The sequence below is a fragment of the Passer montanus genome, unplaced genomic scaffold (assembly GCF_014805655.1).
Source record: "Passer montanus isolate IOZ18808 unplaced genomic scaffold, ASM1480565v1 scaffold21, whole genome shotgun sequence".
Classification (NCBI taxonomy): domain Eukaryota; kingdom Metazoa; phylum Chordata; class Aves; order Passeriformes; family Passeridae; genus Passer; species Passer montanus.
The window spans coordinates 161,391-173,460 of NW_024366703.1; the positions used below are offsets into that span (position 1 = coordinate 161,391).

The 12,070-nt window shown below is 41.8% G+C and overlaps 1 protein-coding gene across 1 annotated transcript in view; it reads right to left on the reverse strand.

The window, feature by feature from the left end:
- PIK3AP1 (phosphoinositide-3-kinase adaptor protein 1) overlaps window positions 1-12,070 on the reverse strand; it is a 35,417-nt gene that overhangs the window by 13,168 nt on the left and 10,179 nt on the right. Inside the window, exons 3-7 of the mRNA XM_039708733.1 lie at window positions 6,452-6,600; window positions 5,421-5,565; window positions 3,740-3,882; window positions 2,472-2,604; window positions 1,610-1,806 (exon numbers count right to left, since the gene is read on the reverse strand). Coding sequence (XP_039564667.1) covers window positions 1,610-1,806; window positions 2,472-2,604; window positions 3,740-3,882; window positions 5,421-5,565; window positions 6,452-6,600 — 767 coding nt within the window. The remainder of the gene's footprint in view (window positions 1-1,609; window positions 1,807-2,471; window positions 2,605-3,739; window positions 3,883-5,420; window positions 5,566-6,451; window positions 6,601-12,070) is intronic.

The following is a 12,070-nucleotide window of genomic DNA, read 5'->3' on the forward strand; positions in this document are numbered from 1 at the left end:
AGCAGAATCCTTTCTTATGCATTTGCAACATAGAGCAGGGGGGGGAAGGCACAGCTTCACCAAATCACAACACAAGGAAGCAAAACGTAAAGCTTCATTCCATCCTCCTTCCCAAATTCCAATTATGTCACAAGCACTGTCATCTTAACAGTTCCAATACTACAAGATATTCACAAATGCAGACTCATGGGCCCTCAATCCATAGGGCATGTGTGTCTAAGTTGTCTATACATGCTTCTCTCCAGTCAAAATGTGTCAGGCCACTAGTTCATGCAATGCTTTACAGAGGTGCAGAGGAACTCTTGCCAGAGAGAAAATTAGGTGAGTAATGGGGTTTAATGGGATTTTCAGACATCCATTCTACTGATAGTAGTCACTACCTTGCAGTAGTCACACTATAGCAGCTTTGTACTGTGCTGCAGACAGCTTCAGCAGGTCAGTAAGGAGGACCTGCTCTTAACACAGCTCTGTTACTGTGCTGGTGGAGAGAATATGGGAGGAGCACAATACTGCAATGAGAGGTTGGAAGGACTTCCTGCACATCTCTCACTTACCCTGATGCAAAGTTTGTGATCTCACAATTTACAGTTTCTGCAGCCCTCCTGATCTCAGAATATGGAATGGCTTTTATTTAGCTCTAATGTATAATATAAAGAAGTAAGGTCCAAGTCCAAGAACTACCCATACCTCCTAAATAGGGCTTAAACACTAGAATATTTGGCTGGCAGAACCATACTAAAGCTGGCAGATCTATCTTCCAGCATTCAGACAACATCAAGGACAATTAAACACAACTTTTCAACCTAAAGCAAAGGCAAATAGAATTGAGATGTGGTCAATGTGACCTGTGTCAGGGAGTTCCTTGTTATTTTGAAGTATGCAGGCCAGAAGCAGCTCAAACTGAAACAAAAGGAGAAACTCTATGAGTACCCAAGCACTGCACAGAAAAAATTGTTTGGTGCAGCTGGAGTCAGGTCCATGTCATAATCTGGAAAAGTCAGAGTGCATTTTCTGGGGGTGGGGTTAGCTCAAATAGAAATGATCTGTCAGCTGGGATCCCTGACAGAAGAAATAGGGAATGGACCAATATATGCCAATGCAGGGAGAAATGGGTATCAAGTGGAACAGGCAGACTACACAGATCAGCTCTGAATGAGCCAGTAAGCAATCCTGCCCATACTACAACAAATAAGAGAGCACCTCAAATTGGATCTTTCCAAACATATTCTGTTCCCATATTACTCCCTAAAGTAAGCTGGATGAAGGGGCTCTTTCCCAGGATCAGAACTAGCAGAATGCACTTGGCATTAACCACATGTCCTCAGAAACTTCATCAGATGGATGGAGGAATGGAAGCCAGCATGGCAGTCTCTGCTTCCATCTTACTTGCCCTGTGCAAAAGCCCCAGGAAATTCCCTGGCTGCAGAGACACACCAAACCCTACAGCCTGAAAGCTTTCAGTGTGACTGGATGTCTGTGTTCTACACCCTACCACAACACAATTCATCACCCCATCACTCCTGCTCAAGCAACACTAAGTGCCAAGCTTGGTGCCAGAGCCTGCACCCAGTGTGGGACAAGGCAGAAAGACAGCTCAGCTTCCCCTTACCACATATTCATCAATGAACTGGCGGAGGTCCTTAAAGCCATGCTTTTCTGCTATGGTGTTTGGATAGTGGCCATACTTGTTGGCTACACTGTAGGCCTGCAGTGCTCCAGGGCATGTAAGCAGCAAGGCAGTGAGGTTCTTCAGCCCGTATCTTGCAGAGAAGTGAAGCAGTGTTGGCAACTCCTCATCCCTCTGATCTGTGAGAACAGGAGACCATTAGAACCTAGGTTTTTCTCTAGTAGCAACAAAGCCAGTAGGCGAGAACCAGACACAGCAAACACACAGACCAAAGCAGCTGTGAAATCCTTGGAAGGATATATATGGTTTCAAAATTGAGCCAACTGCATAAATTATCTCGTGCACCTCCAGGCTGAAGGCCTATTACCTTTAGTGGGGAATATGGCACTGTAATAGCTTAAATATATGTAGGATCACAGATTTGCAAGGACTTCTTAGACCAACAAAGAAGACAGCATACCAACCCAGCTGCTCAGTGTGTATCTTAGAGTTATGGGGTTTGGGGAAAAGGACTAGGCTGTGGAGAAAAGGTATGAGGCAAAAGAACACAGAAAACCTGGGAGACATTTGCAGAGAATCATCTTTTCACTCTGGTTTAAAGCTGTCTATATACAGCATCTGCCACAGTGCAGGGAAGTGAGAATGACAGATGTAATAAAAAAAGGACTCAAATGGCAATCCCCTTTCTATAGTAGACATTATCAGAAATTTATCTTCCTGGCTGAGATCCAAGGTTCTTGAGACAGCCTGTACAGGTACCACCCACTGCAGTATTAAGGTGCTTCAAGGTAAAACAACTGACACAAAGAAAATCTAAAAACAAACCAAGACTCTTTAAACTTACTTGCTGTCATATCATCTTCTTCCAGCTGGTTGATTCCAAACAGGTGTAGACCACTGGCAGGAATGTTCTTCTTGAGTGACTCAGTCAATAGTTTGTCCAGGGCTTCTATGCTGTATGGCACAATTTTAAAGGCCTACAGATAAATGGAAAGCACTTCTGTTTGGTAGAGTCTGGAGATTCAGTTATGGCAAGATTTATACGGTGTTTTCATTATTTAACACAATCAGAAAACAGTAGGTATAAACACAAAAGGTAGAAACGTTCAGGTCAAACAAAGAACTTGGAGAGCTTCCTGGTGCAGAGAGAGTATCATCAAGCTCAAGAGATGAGACCCATATACTCCACAAGACAGAGCACAATGAGAAAGTCACTCATGCAACTGAAAGCACAGAAAACTCGCTTCCTACTTTCTTGGCAGGCATACACTTACTTCTGAAAGTGTTCCAATGAAATGTCACTCCTGCTTTAAGCATGCACTAGTGTCCATTTTGAATTGTACACACTCTGGGTTCAGCTTTTGAACTGGTTCTTTACCACTGGGAAGCAAGCAGGCATACTCCCTAAGCAGAGGCATCAACCAGTACCAACTGCTACACAACAGGAACAAGCAAGCGAAACAGTCTCCCCTGTCCCAGGTATATTGGTGACTCTATAACAAGGCTACTCTGTAGGCTTCCAGTACATGGCAGATCAGGAACATGCAGGCAGACAACAGGCAAACACAGCAGAAACTTTCCTTGTGCAAGCTTTACCCCTCTAATAGGGCTCAGGTACCCCAACTGGGCAAAACAGAATAGGAAAACTGAGTGGCTGTATTGAAAAAGTGTTAAGAATCAACGAATCATTTTATGTTACTCTGCTTCCTCCAGCTAACATGAATCTTTGCTACTATTAACATATTTTTTTTTAGCAACACCTAGGTACAAATTCCAAAACATTTTATTTCTTTATAGTACTTTCTGTTATATCAAGTTCTGTCATTCCAACCTTTTGAAGCCATCATGGCCTAAATGTAGGTGTTGATTGACTGCATTTTTTTTCTTCATCTGATAACCTGACTCACCTTAGCCAGCTATGTGCTCCAGAGACAGAAAAAACACTCATGCTTTCAATAAAAGGGGATATTAGAGTTAGGTGAAAATCCCTAAATAACCTTGCATTTCTTCATTTCAGAAGAGCTACTTCATGGCAAGCACTTCTGCTTATGCATGCTTGTATAGCCTCTGAAAGAGCTGGCTTCCACAGCAGCTGATTGCTAAAGTCCTTACCTGGCACATGAACTGTACAGGGTTGGCTGCATTAGCCAACAGATTGCTGATCTCCTCCATGTCAGTATGGTAAGTGACACTTGCTTCTCCCACCATCAAGTCCCCTGAATATATCTGCAGGGGCACAGTCCCAGAGGTTAAATCTTTGAAAAGAAATAGCAAAAATAACCATTAGCACAAACAATGGGCATAAGTTTGCATGACATACTGTGAGGACAGGAGGAGTTTCAGTATCCATCTGGTGGTATATCCAAACAGTTTCTGCTATATTAAATTCATGAAAAGTCATGAGAAGAGTCATGATCTTGGAACTATAGGTAGGAAAGTACTTTGGAACTACCTTCCTTATAGCTATGTCAATGCACATAACCTGCTAGGTCCTCTGCTAACAGTAGACTGAATCACTAATGTTGAAAGTACTCCACCTTGAACTAGAAAGCCACACATCTCTTCACCCCTGGCTTCTCTGGAACTGTCTATAAAGCCATACCATAAATACAAAGAGCTGGGAAAGAAAGGAAAAGAAATCAGAAAAGTCACTACAGATTTTGCAACCTCTGTCAGCCTCACTAGCCTCTGAATAAAATCAGTTAAAAAGAATTCCAGCTTTGCAACTTAACCCATGCACAGGATTATCTTCTACCTGCAATTTAGAGCTTCTTGATGTTTCACCTAATATGCATTTTATAAGTCTGAACTTCCTCTTTGAAACACAGATATTTTGAATCCCACTAAAATTAGTCTTTCCCTGTTAACAGCTTGGGAAATTATGAAACAGTTAATAACACAAAGGAATTAAAAAGTATTTCTCTTACTGTTAGAAACCTCAGAGCTTACACTGTACACTCCATCAAAGTGAAGGTCATGTTTATAATTCAAAGTACAAGTTAGTTTCCAGGTCAGTGTTTCTATAGTAAGTCTTGACTTACGATATTAAATTAAGCCTTTATATGTTCATGAGGTCACCTTCTTTAAAATCAACCCACTTCACTGACTTTGTGGGATTTGCTTTAATGACTATTAGTCTCTATTCTCAGACAGAATGGCAGAATGACTCTTCAAGAGGACAGACTAAAGCAGATTAAATAAAATAATGCTGGGAAATAATACCAATCTTAAAGGTTCTGAAATTAGTCCTTTAAAGTTCAGTGAACTTAAAAGTTTAGGCACCTTTCAGTTTTGTAAATGTAAATATTTAGAGTGACAGAACATATCTAAATTAAAAGGCAAGTCAGAACAAATAGTCTCAGCTCTGATTACAGAGATCACTACACAGTAAACACCGTTTAATGCCATTATAGTCATGTAATTATTTACTGGCACTTTCCTTCTCTCTTGGTGCCCTGTCAATGCTACTATGGTGGTGGTCATAACACACAGCTAAGTTCAAAGTGCTCTACAAGCTGCAATGTGTTCTCAGAAGTCCCAGCAAGGTGTTTCCACCCTGCAACCCTACTGCTGCTGAGGGGAAAACAGAGCCCACAAGCAGCAGACTCTCTCAGTTCCTCATCAGAAGTATCACAGGTGAGAATGCAAGTTCAATGTTTTCTGGGCTCAAGTTTTTTTGCATTGCAATCTTTAGCCTTATGCCCCTGGCACTTCTCAGGACAGGTAGGTTGAGATAGAAAGGAAGCAATAGGGAAGGAGAGGGAGAAAAAAAAAAAATCTCAGTCCATCTTACTTGGAGCCTGCACAGAGATTGTGTACTCATTCTCCATCTCAGCCAGCACACGCACAGAGGATGCATTCTCTGGAGAAAACTCAACTTCAGTTTTCATTTCACCATCCAGTTTACATTTCATGATAATATAAACTGTTGTCTGCACCTAAGACAAAAGGCATTACAACACACAGGTTCAAAACAAAACCACTTGGTTAAGTCCATTTTCTAGGGATTTCGTTCTCATTGCAACTAACACATCAATTATCATCTACCATTTTCACAGTTTTGAGTTGTTTTCAGGAGCATCTTCCAGTCACAGACTAACTGGGCAAGTGGCTTCTGCTACAGCTTGCATCAGTATAGAAGAAGCTTCTATAATGCTTCTATCAGCTCTATCAGTTTAATGCTTCTCCCTAGAAGCATTAAACTGATAGAACTCCAGATTTATTAGATAGATTTATAAACCTGATTTGGGGTAGATTTATAAAATTATTTACTTTCAACTCTATCCATCTCTTACCTTAAGCAGCACAGCCACATTCTAAATAGAAACAAAACAAAGAAACTTGGACTCTTTCCATCTGAGAAGATGCTATACTAAAAAGTGCTGGTTTTCAGACAAGAAGCCATGATGCAAGCTTTTCAGGGTCACTTGCAAGGCATGCACCAGAATTGTCATATTAGACTGGATACTGACTGTGGAGTTAGTTCATTACAGTCATCTTACCCCACTTGCCAGCAGAACAGAAGAAGGGAAGAGTGTGAACCAGTCTCAAAGCACCCAAGCCAAGCAGCCATGTTAATGAGACAGTCATTAGGTGACATCACAGCCTAGACAGCACTAAGCACTGCACATTACCAAGCTACTCCTGGGCCTAGGGAGCCAAGCCCATGAAACAAGAGACATGGAGGACAGGGGGCTGAGAAAGAAGGTGACAGAAGAATTCAGGACTCATTTCCAGGCCTGTAAAGCTGAACATTACAAAGCAGCATAATGATTTGCACCAGCTCACAGTAAGAACATAGCCCAAGGAGTGGACATACAGTACCCCACATTGTATGCGGCTGGGCTGCACCACTGGACAGTCCCCAGTGCTCCTGGATGATCCATGTTCTTCACTCATGGCAAGTCTGTGGGAGTCAACTGGATTCTTCTCGTCTTCCGTTTCTGTATCAGTCACAGAGTCACAGCCTGAGTCTAAAATAAAGTACAGAGAGTCCTGCTGCCTCACTCCCCTTTGTGAAAATGCTTATCACACACATCCATCCTGAAAAACAGCTGTGAAGGTGGGATGGAACTCACCATTCCTCTCAAAGTAATGCTCAGAAAAGGGGATCTAGTTGAAGAAAGGGAAACTACAGAGTTTCCTCATTTTTTTCCCCTTAAGAGGATTTGAGGAGGAAATTAAGGGCATGAAAGCAGTAGAGTAGCACTGAATATGCTTACGGAGCAAACAGTGGCACTCTGCTGAGCTGGACAGTCTCCTCATGTTAACAGGAAAGTCATCATGTGAATGTCTAATATAAGAATGATCAGTATCTGAACTCATCTGACTCAAGCAGCACTCTGATATACTGTAAGATGGACAGCAGCCTTTAGTCCTACTTTCCTAAAATAAAACGTGAAAACCAGTGTTTGTCATTTCAGTAGTATCTTTAGTTTTCTCAGTGCTGTTTAACCAACTCCCTAACTTTGATTATTGCATCAAAAAATAAAACATGAAGCAGTAGTCTGAAGGGACTCTGTTCCTTGGGCAAGAACTGTAAGCACCAGTATCTATACAAGAGTGAAACTGAAAAGTACCAGAACCTCTGCATTGAAAAGTAACAGCACTTTACCTAAACAGAATCAAGAACAGAATAAATACATGTAAGCCTACAATATGTGTGTAGAAAACAATGTTCTCACTCTTATTTCCCAAAACCAGCATGGATATTGACAGAAGTGCAAACAAACTGAATTGATACCACTGGCAGGGGAAAAAATCCAGCCAAAATGAAAACAGATTATCTATCCCTGCCAGGAAATACTCTTCTCAGCTAGAGAAAGGAAACCAAAGACAATTACGTAACTACTTAGTATAGAACACTTTCTTAGCTAGTTTCTACTTCTTGATTCACATGGTTTACACCATTCACCCCCAGCCCCCCCCATCTCCCAGAACACAAGGTGAAAGTCACTGACTCCACTTTGTCAGAAGAGTGTCACGACTTCTTAAAATTATCTGCTGTGATCAGAATTTCCCAAACTTTGTAAGCCTGTGAAGCAGTCAAGGCTTTAAGACAACATTTTGGAACTTACATGTTATTTACTACTTAGTAAAAAACACATCTGTAAAGAGTAGTACAAATTATTTACCAGATAAAATCTCAGACTTGGACTGTCATTGTTCTTAAATTAGTAAGAAATATTCTATTTAAAATGCTCAGTCCTGATGAGAAAGACCTAAGTGATGAACTGTGCTGTCAAACCTACTGCATCCATACACTGAAGCTGCCAAGAATTCAGATTTCACTCAGAATCCCCCAATCTCCAAGTACATCAATTTTCCACAAATCAAGAGAGCCAAAATAATTATAAGTGGGCCACCATTAGGAGTTCAGGTCTTCCTAGTTTCAAACTGAAGCTACAAGTCAGCCAAGAACTTTAATGTAGACGTCTTCATAATAATTATAATTATTACTACCAAAGACTTAAACTTAGGATATTTGAAGTGCTTTGTCACACAATTCTTTAAAAGGTATTTTCAATACATTTAAATGGGATTTTAGGAATTATAAGAAATCATCCTTGCTTTCAGGAGACAAGTTTTAAGCCACAAAACTTTAGCAAATCATTCAGGTAAAATTTTTTTCACAAATTTTGGTGCACACACACTTAACTAAGTATGTGAATCCCTCCACATATTAAATTAAGCCTACTCACATGAGTACAAGTAGATTGCCACGTTAATGTTTGCTGTAGAAAGAAAAGAGCCAAAAATGTGCAGCTCTGAAGCTCAAATAAGGCATGACCACTAACATCAACATTTCTTAAACCTAGAACCGTATATGTAATTTAGCAAAAAGATTTTAATGCTGAACCAAGTCTGAAGATTTGGCTAAGCAACTGCTTTGACACAAGGCTGAAGGCTGTACTGAAGGTGCTTATCGGGATTTTCACACCAGTACCAAGTATTAGAAAATTAACTGAGGCATTACATTCCTAAACTCAGTATTTCAATTGGTACTGTTCAAAGTCATCAGCTGCAAGAACCAGACACATTTTGGGAATCCTTCTCTTAGAGAAACACGGACTACTCCTGCCTGGGGGTGCCAGGCTGCCCTGTTGCATAGAGGAGAAAAAGCATTGGTACCACATCCTTCCCTTATATGATAGCTATCAATTCAGGTATTTGGCATATGCAGAGCAAGATGCCATATCTTTTGGGGAGGAGAGGCAACTGTTACTAGATTAGTGTCTCTGTAATCTGTTGGTTACTTCCAATATGACTAAATCAGAAAGACTAAGCTCACAGCAGATGAGAAAGCCCATGATGACCAAAACACAGTAACACATTGATGTTCCTACAACATATGCACAAATGGACACTTGCCAGCATCCTGAGCCTCAGGTCTTCATCCCCAACCCAAGACAGAACCATTAGTGTGGTAATTTTTACCTCACTTGGCCAACACGTGGTCCTTTTCAGACAAAAATCAAACCAAAGCTATGGATCTCAGCTACAAAATACACAGCAAGCAAGATTAAGAGGGAAGGCAAAGAGAGAACAAGCCCCCTGGTCTCTCTACTTTAAAGGTGTTATTGGATACTAGAAACAATTTAACAAATAAAGAATAACTAGAGCTTTTAAGAAGTTCTGGCATTGCACTTCTGCATTCTTGTAACAGAGTTCACTGCCTGGAGGTCATGTGAACACAGAGCTGTTAGGTAATACAGGAAGAAGCACGCAATGTTAATCAGTAATTGGATTAATAGCTGAAGGAACAGGAACTCAGTTTCATGTATGAATTATTCATCTGTTTTTTCATTCAGAAAATACTGAAATAGCAAAGTACCAAATTCCCACATCAGCAGTGAGGTGATCCTATGATTCATCTCAAAATTCCAGTCATGTGCTAGTGACTGACTCATGAATATGCAAGCTCTGGAAGAGGAAACCATCCCATAACATTTGATAATATCCATGCTCTAAAGCATTGTTAGAGCAGGTTTCCCACCCACTAAGACACTTGAGCAATGAGAACCCATTTGCATATACAGATTCAGCAGTTATAACACTGCAATGACAGCCAGCCTAGAGGGGCCATCACTGAGGAGATCAACAGACTTATTAAAGTTAAGTGAATACCTGAATTAAGCTTCTCCATGAGCACGTGCTGTAGGTCAACACTAATGGTTATGAGAGGCTCTCCCTTTCTTTCAAACAAAGGCTCCCTCAGGCCTCACTTGACAGTCTGTAAAATACTTGTGAGAATAGCAGCAAGGGGAGGAGATGCGGTCCAAGAAACCCAACCACATTTCCCCTTGAAGAGCGTGCCCCCCTCCAGGATGCATCAGCAGCTGAGCTGCAGAGAGCAGCCTCATGCCCTTCTTGTCCGCCCTGCTGGGCTCCCTGCACAGCTGTCCTGCAAACGCTCATCCCAGGGAAAAGCCCGGGGAAAACACAGGCATTGATGTGTGCTTCAAGAGCATTTAGCAGCTTTAGAAACTGCTAGGAAGCAGCCAGTCGTTTTGCTGCTGCTGTAGGGCACACAGCTCTCCCTATCATCCACTTCCTCCTGGCAAAGCTGGCGGGCTATCGGCATGGAGCCGACAGCTGTGGTTTCTCACAAGTCAGCCCTCGCACCACAGGCCATGTGAATGCTTGGAAGAAGTCAGCAGTCTCCAGAGCACTCTGTCACCCAGCTATCAATGCTAATGGCTGGGCAACAGCTCGTCTCTTCAGCTCTGTGTGGGCAGACCAGCCCCTCACTGACATGTGCAAACACCTCTCATTCTGTCCATCAACCAGTTGAGACAATTAGCTCTCACAAGGCCTTGGACTTTAAGCATAGACCTCACAATGCTTAGACCAAGAGGGAAGACCCCCCCAAAGAGAGCTCCTGCTTTTACCTGAAGCTTGCAACTGGCCAGTATCCTTTCCCAAGCGCTAGTAAGGACATTAAATCTCCCAGAGCAACTACAGCTACATTTGCAAGAAGCAAAGTACTGACAAGTAGTCAGGGAAAGCAGGGAAAGTTATCTTTCATTATGTTAACACCAGAGCCCCTGCTTCACCAACGAGATAAACGTGCATCAGAGGAACATCTTGTGATAAGCCCTCAGAACTGGGCAATACTGTAGCAACACTTCCCGTTTCAGTGGAGTGGAGAGAAGCGTGCAGAAAAACAACAAGTGAGAAGAACAAAATACATGAAAATTTAGGACTTTGTAAAACTGTCCAGAAAGAACAAAAAAAATGAGACAACTCCCCCCTCTCTCCAAACCCCTCACCCCAAGCAGCTCATTTACAAGCGCAGCAACTGCAAACAGATTTTCAATTCTGCAAAAAAGCATAGTCATGTTTCATATGTCGTGCAAAGTTTGAAACTATAATAAACTATTTCTCATCCTGCATCCAGGAAACAAGGTGTATTTGACTATGTCAAGTTTTGCTAAGGTTCTTGCAGGTCTAGTGGTCAATTTGTGACTGGATCAAATGTATAAACTGAAAGAACTAGCTGGGTGCACAGGAACAGGAGAGAGATAGGGAAGACATTGAGGAAGAAGCAGGGTTCCAGCCACCCAGACATTGTGTACATGACCAAAATCTCAAGCAAGAGAGGCTGGAATAGTTCACTTCCACTACTTCTGGCAGAAAGAGACAACACATACTGACAAGGCATATGCACACCTCTTAAGACTTTCAAGGGTGCCAAGAATCACATTATATTCATCACTGATTCAAGTCTTCCTGAGTAGCCACAGGTAAGAAACATGAACATGCAGCTTGCTAATTCATTATCTCCTCTTGCAGTACCTCCTTGCTTCACTTTAAGTGCAATGTGTAATGCTTGCATGACAGAAAAGACAGTTCCTGTAAAAGCCTACAAACCTGGAACTCCATCTCAGAGAGTTGGGCAGCTGTCTGGAAACATCCCACCAGCCACTGTTTGACTGAATGTGTGGTTCTACAAGTGGCTCCAGTAGATCTAAGACCACATTACTACTGCAAGGGCAGTCACGCCTTGCCTCTCTTTCATATAATTTCTCTTGGAATACCACTCTTGTAGTCCAACACCACACCAAATCATCCAGACAGATGAAAGGTGGAGAATGAGGCAGCCACTCTTTTGCAGCACTCTAGCCTATGCCACTGGTCACATTTCCCCATGGGAAACTCAAGATACACTGTTATTCTCAAGTCACTTTTGAAAAACGTGTCAAAAGTTTTCTGAGGTAATAACAAACAGCCATGAAAATCTTACAAAATGCAACCCTGGAAGTAAAACAACTGTCCAAGTACATACAAAGGGTCTGTGAAATAACCTGAATTGTGTTCCATACATCTCTCCAGACCTGCTCTCTAAAGCATCTTTTTCTTGACCACATACTTCTACTGAGATTTTTCAAAAATTACTTCAGCTGCTCCAGACTTAAATATGATCACTGATGGCCACTGGGC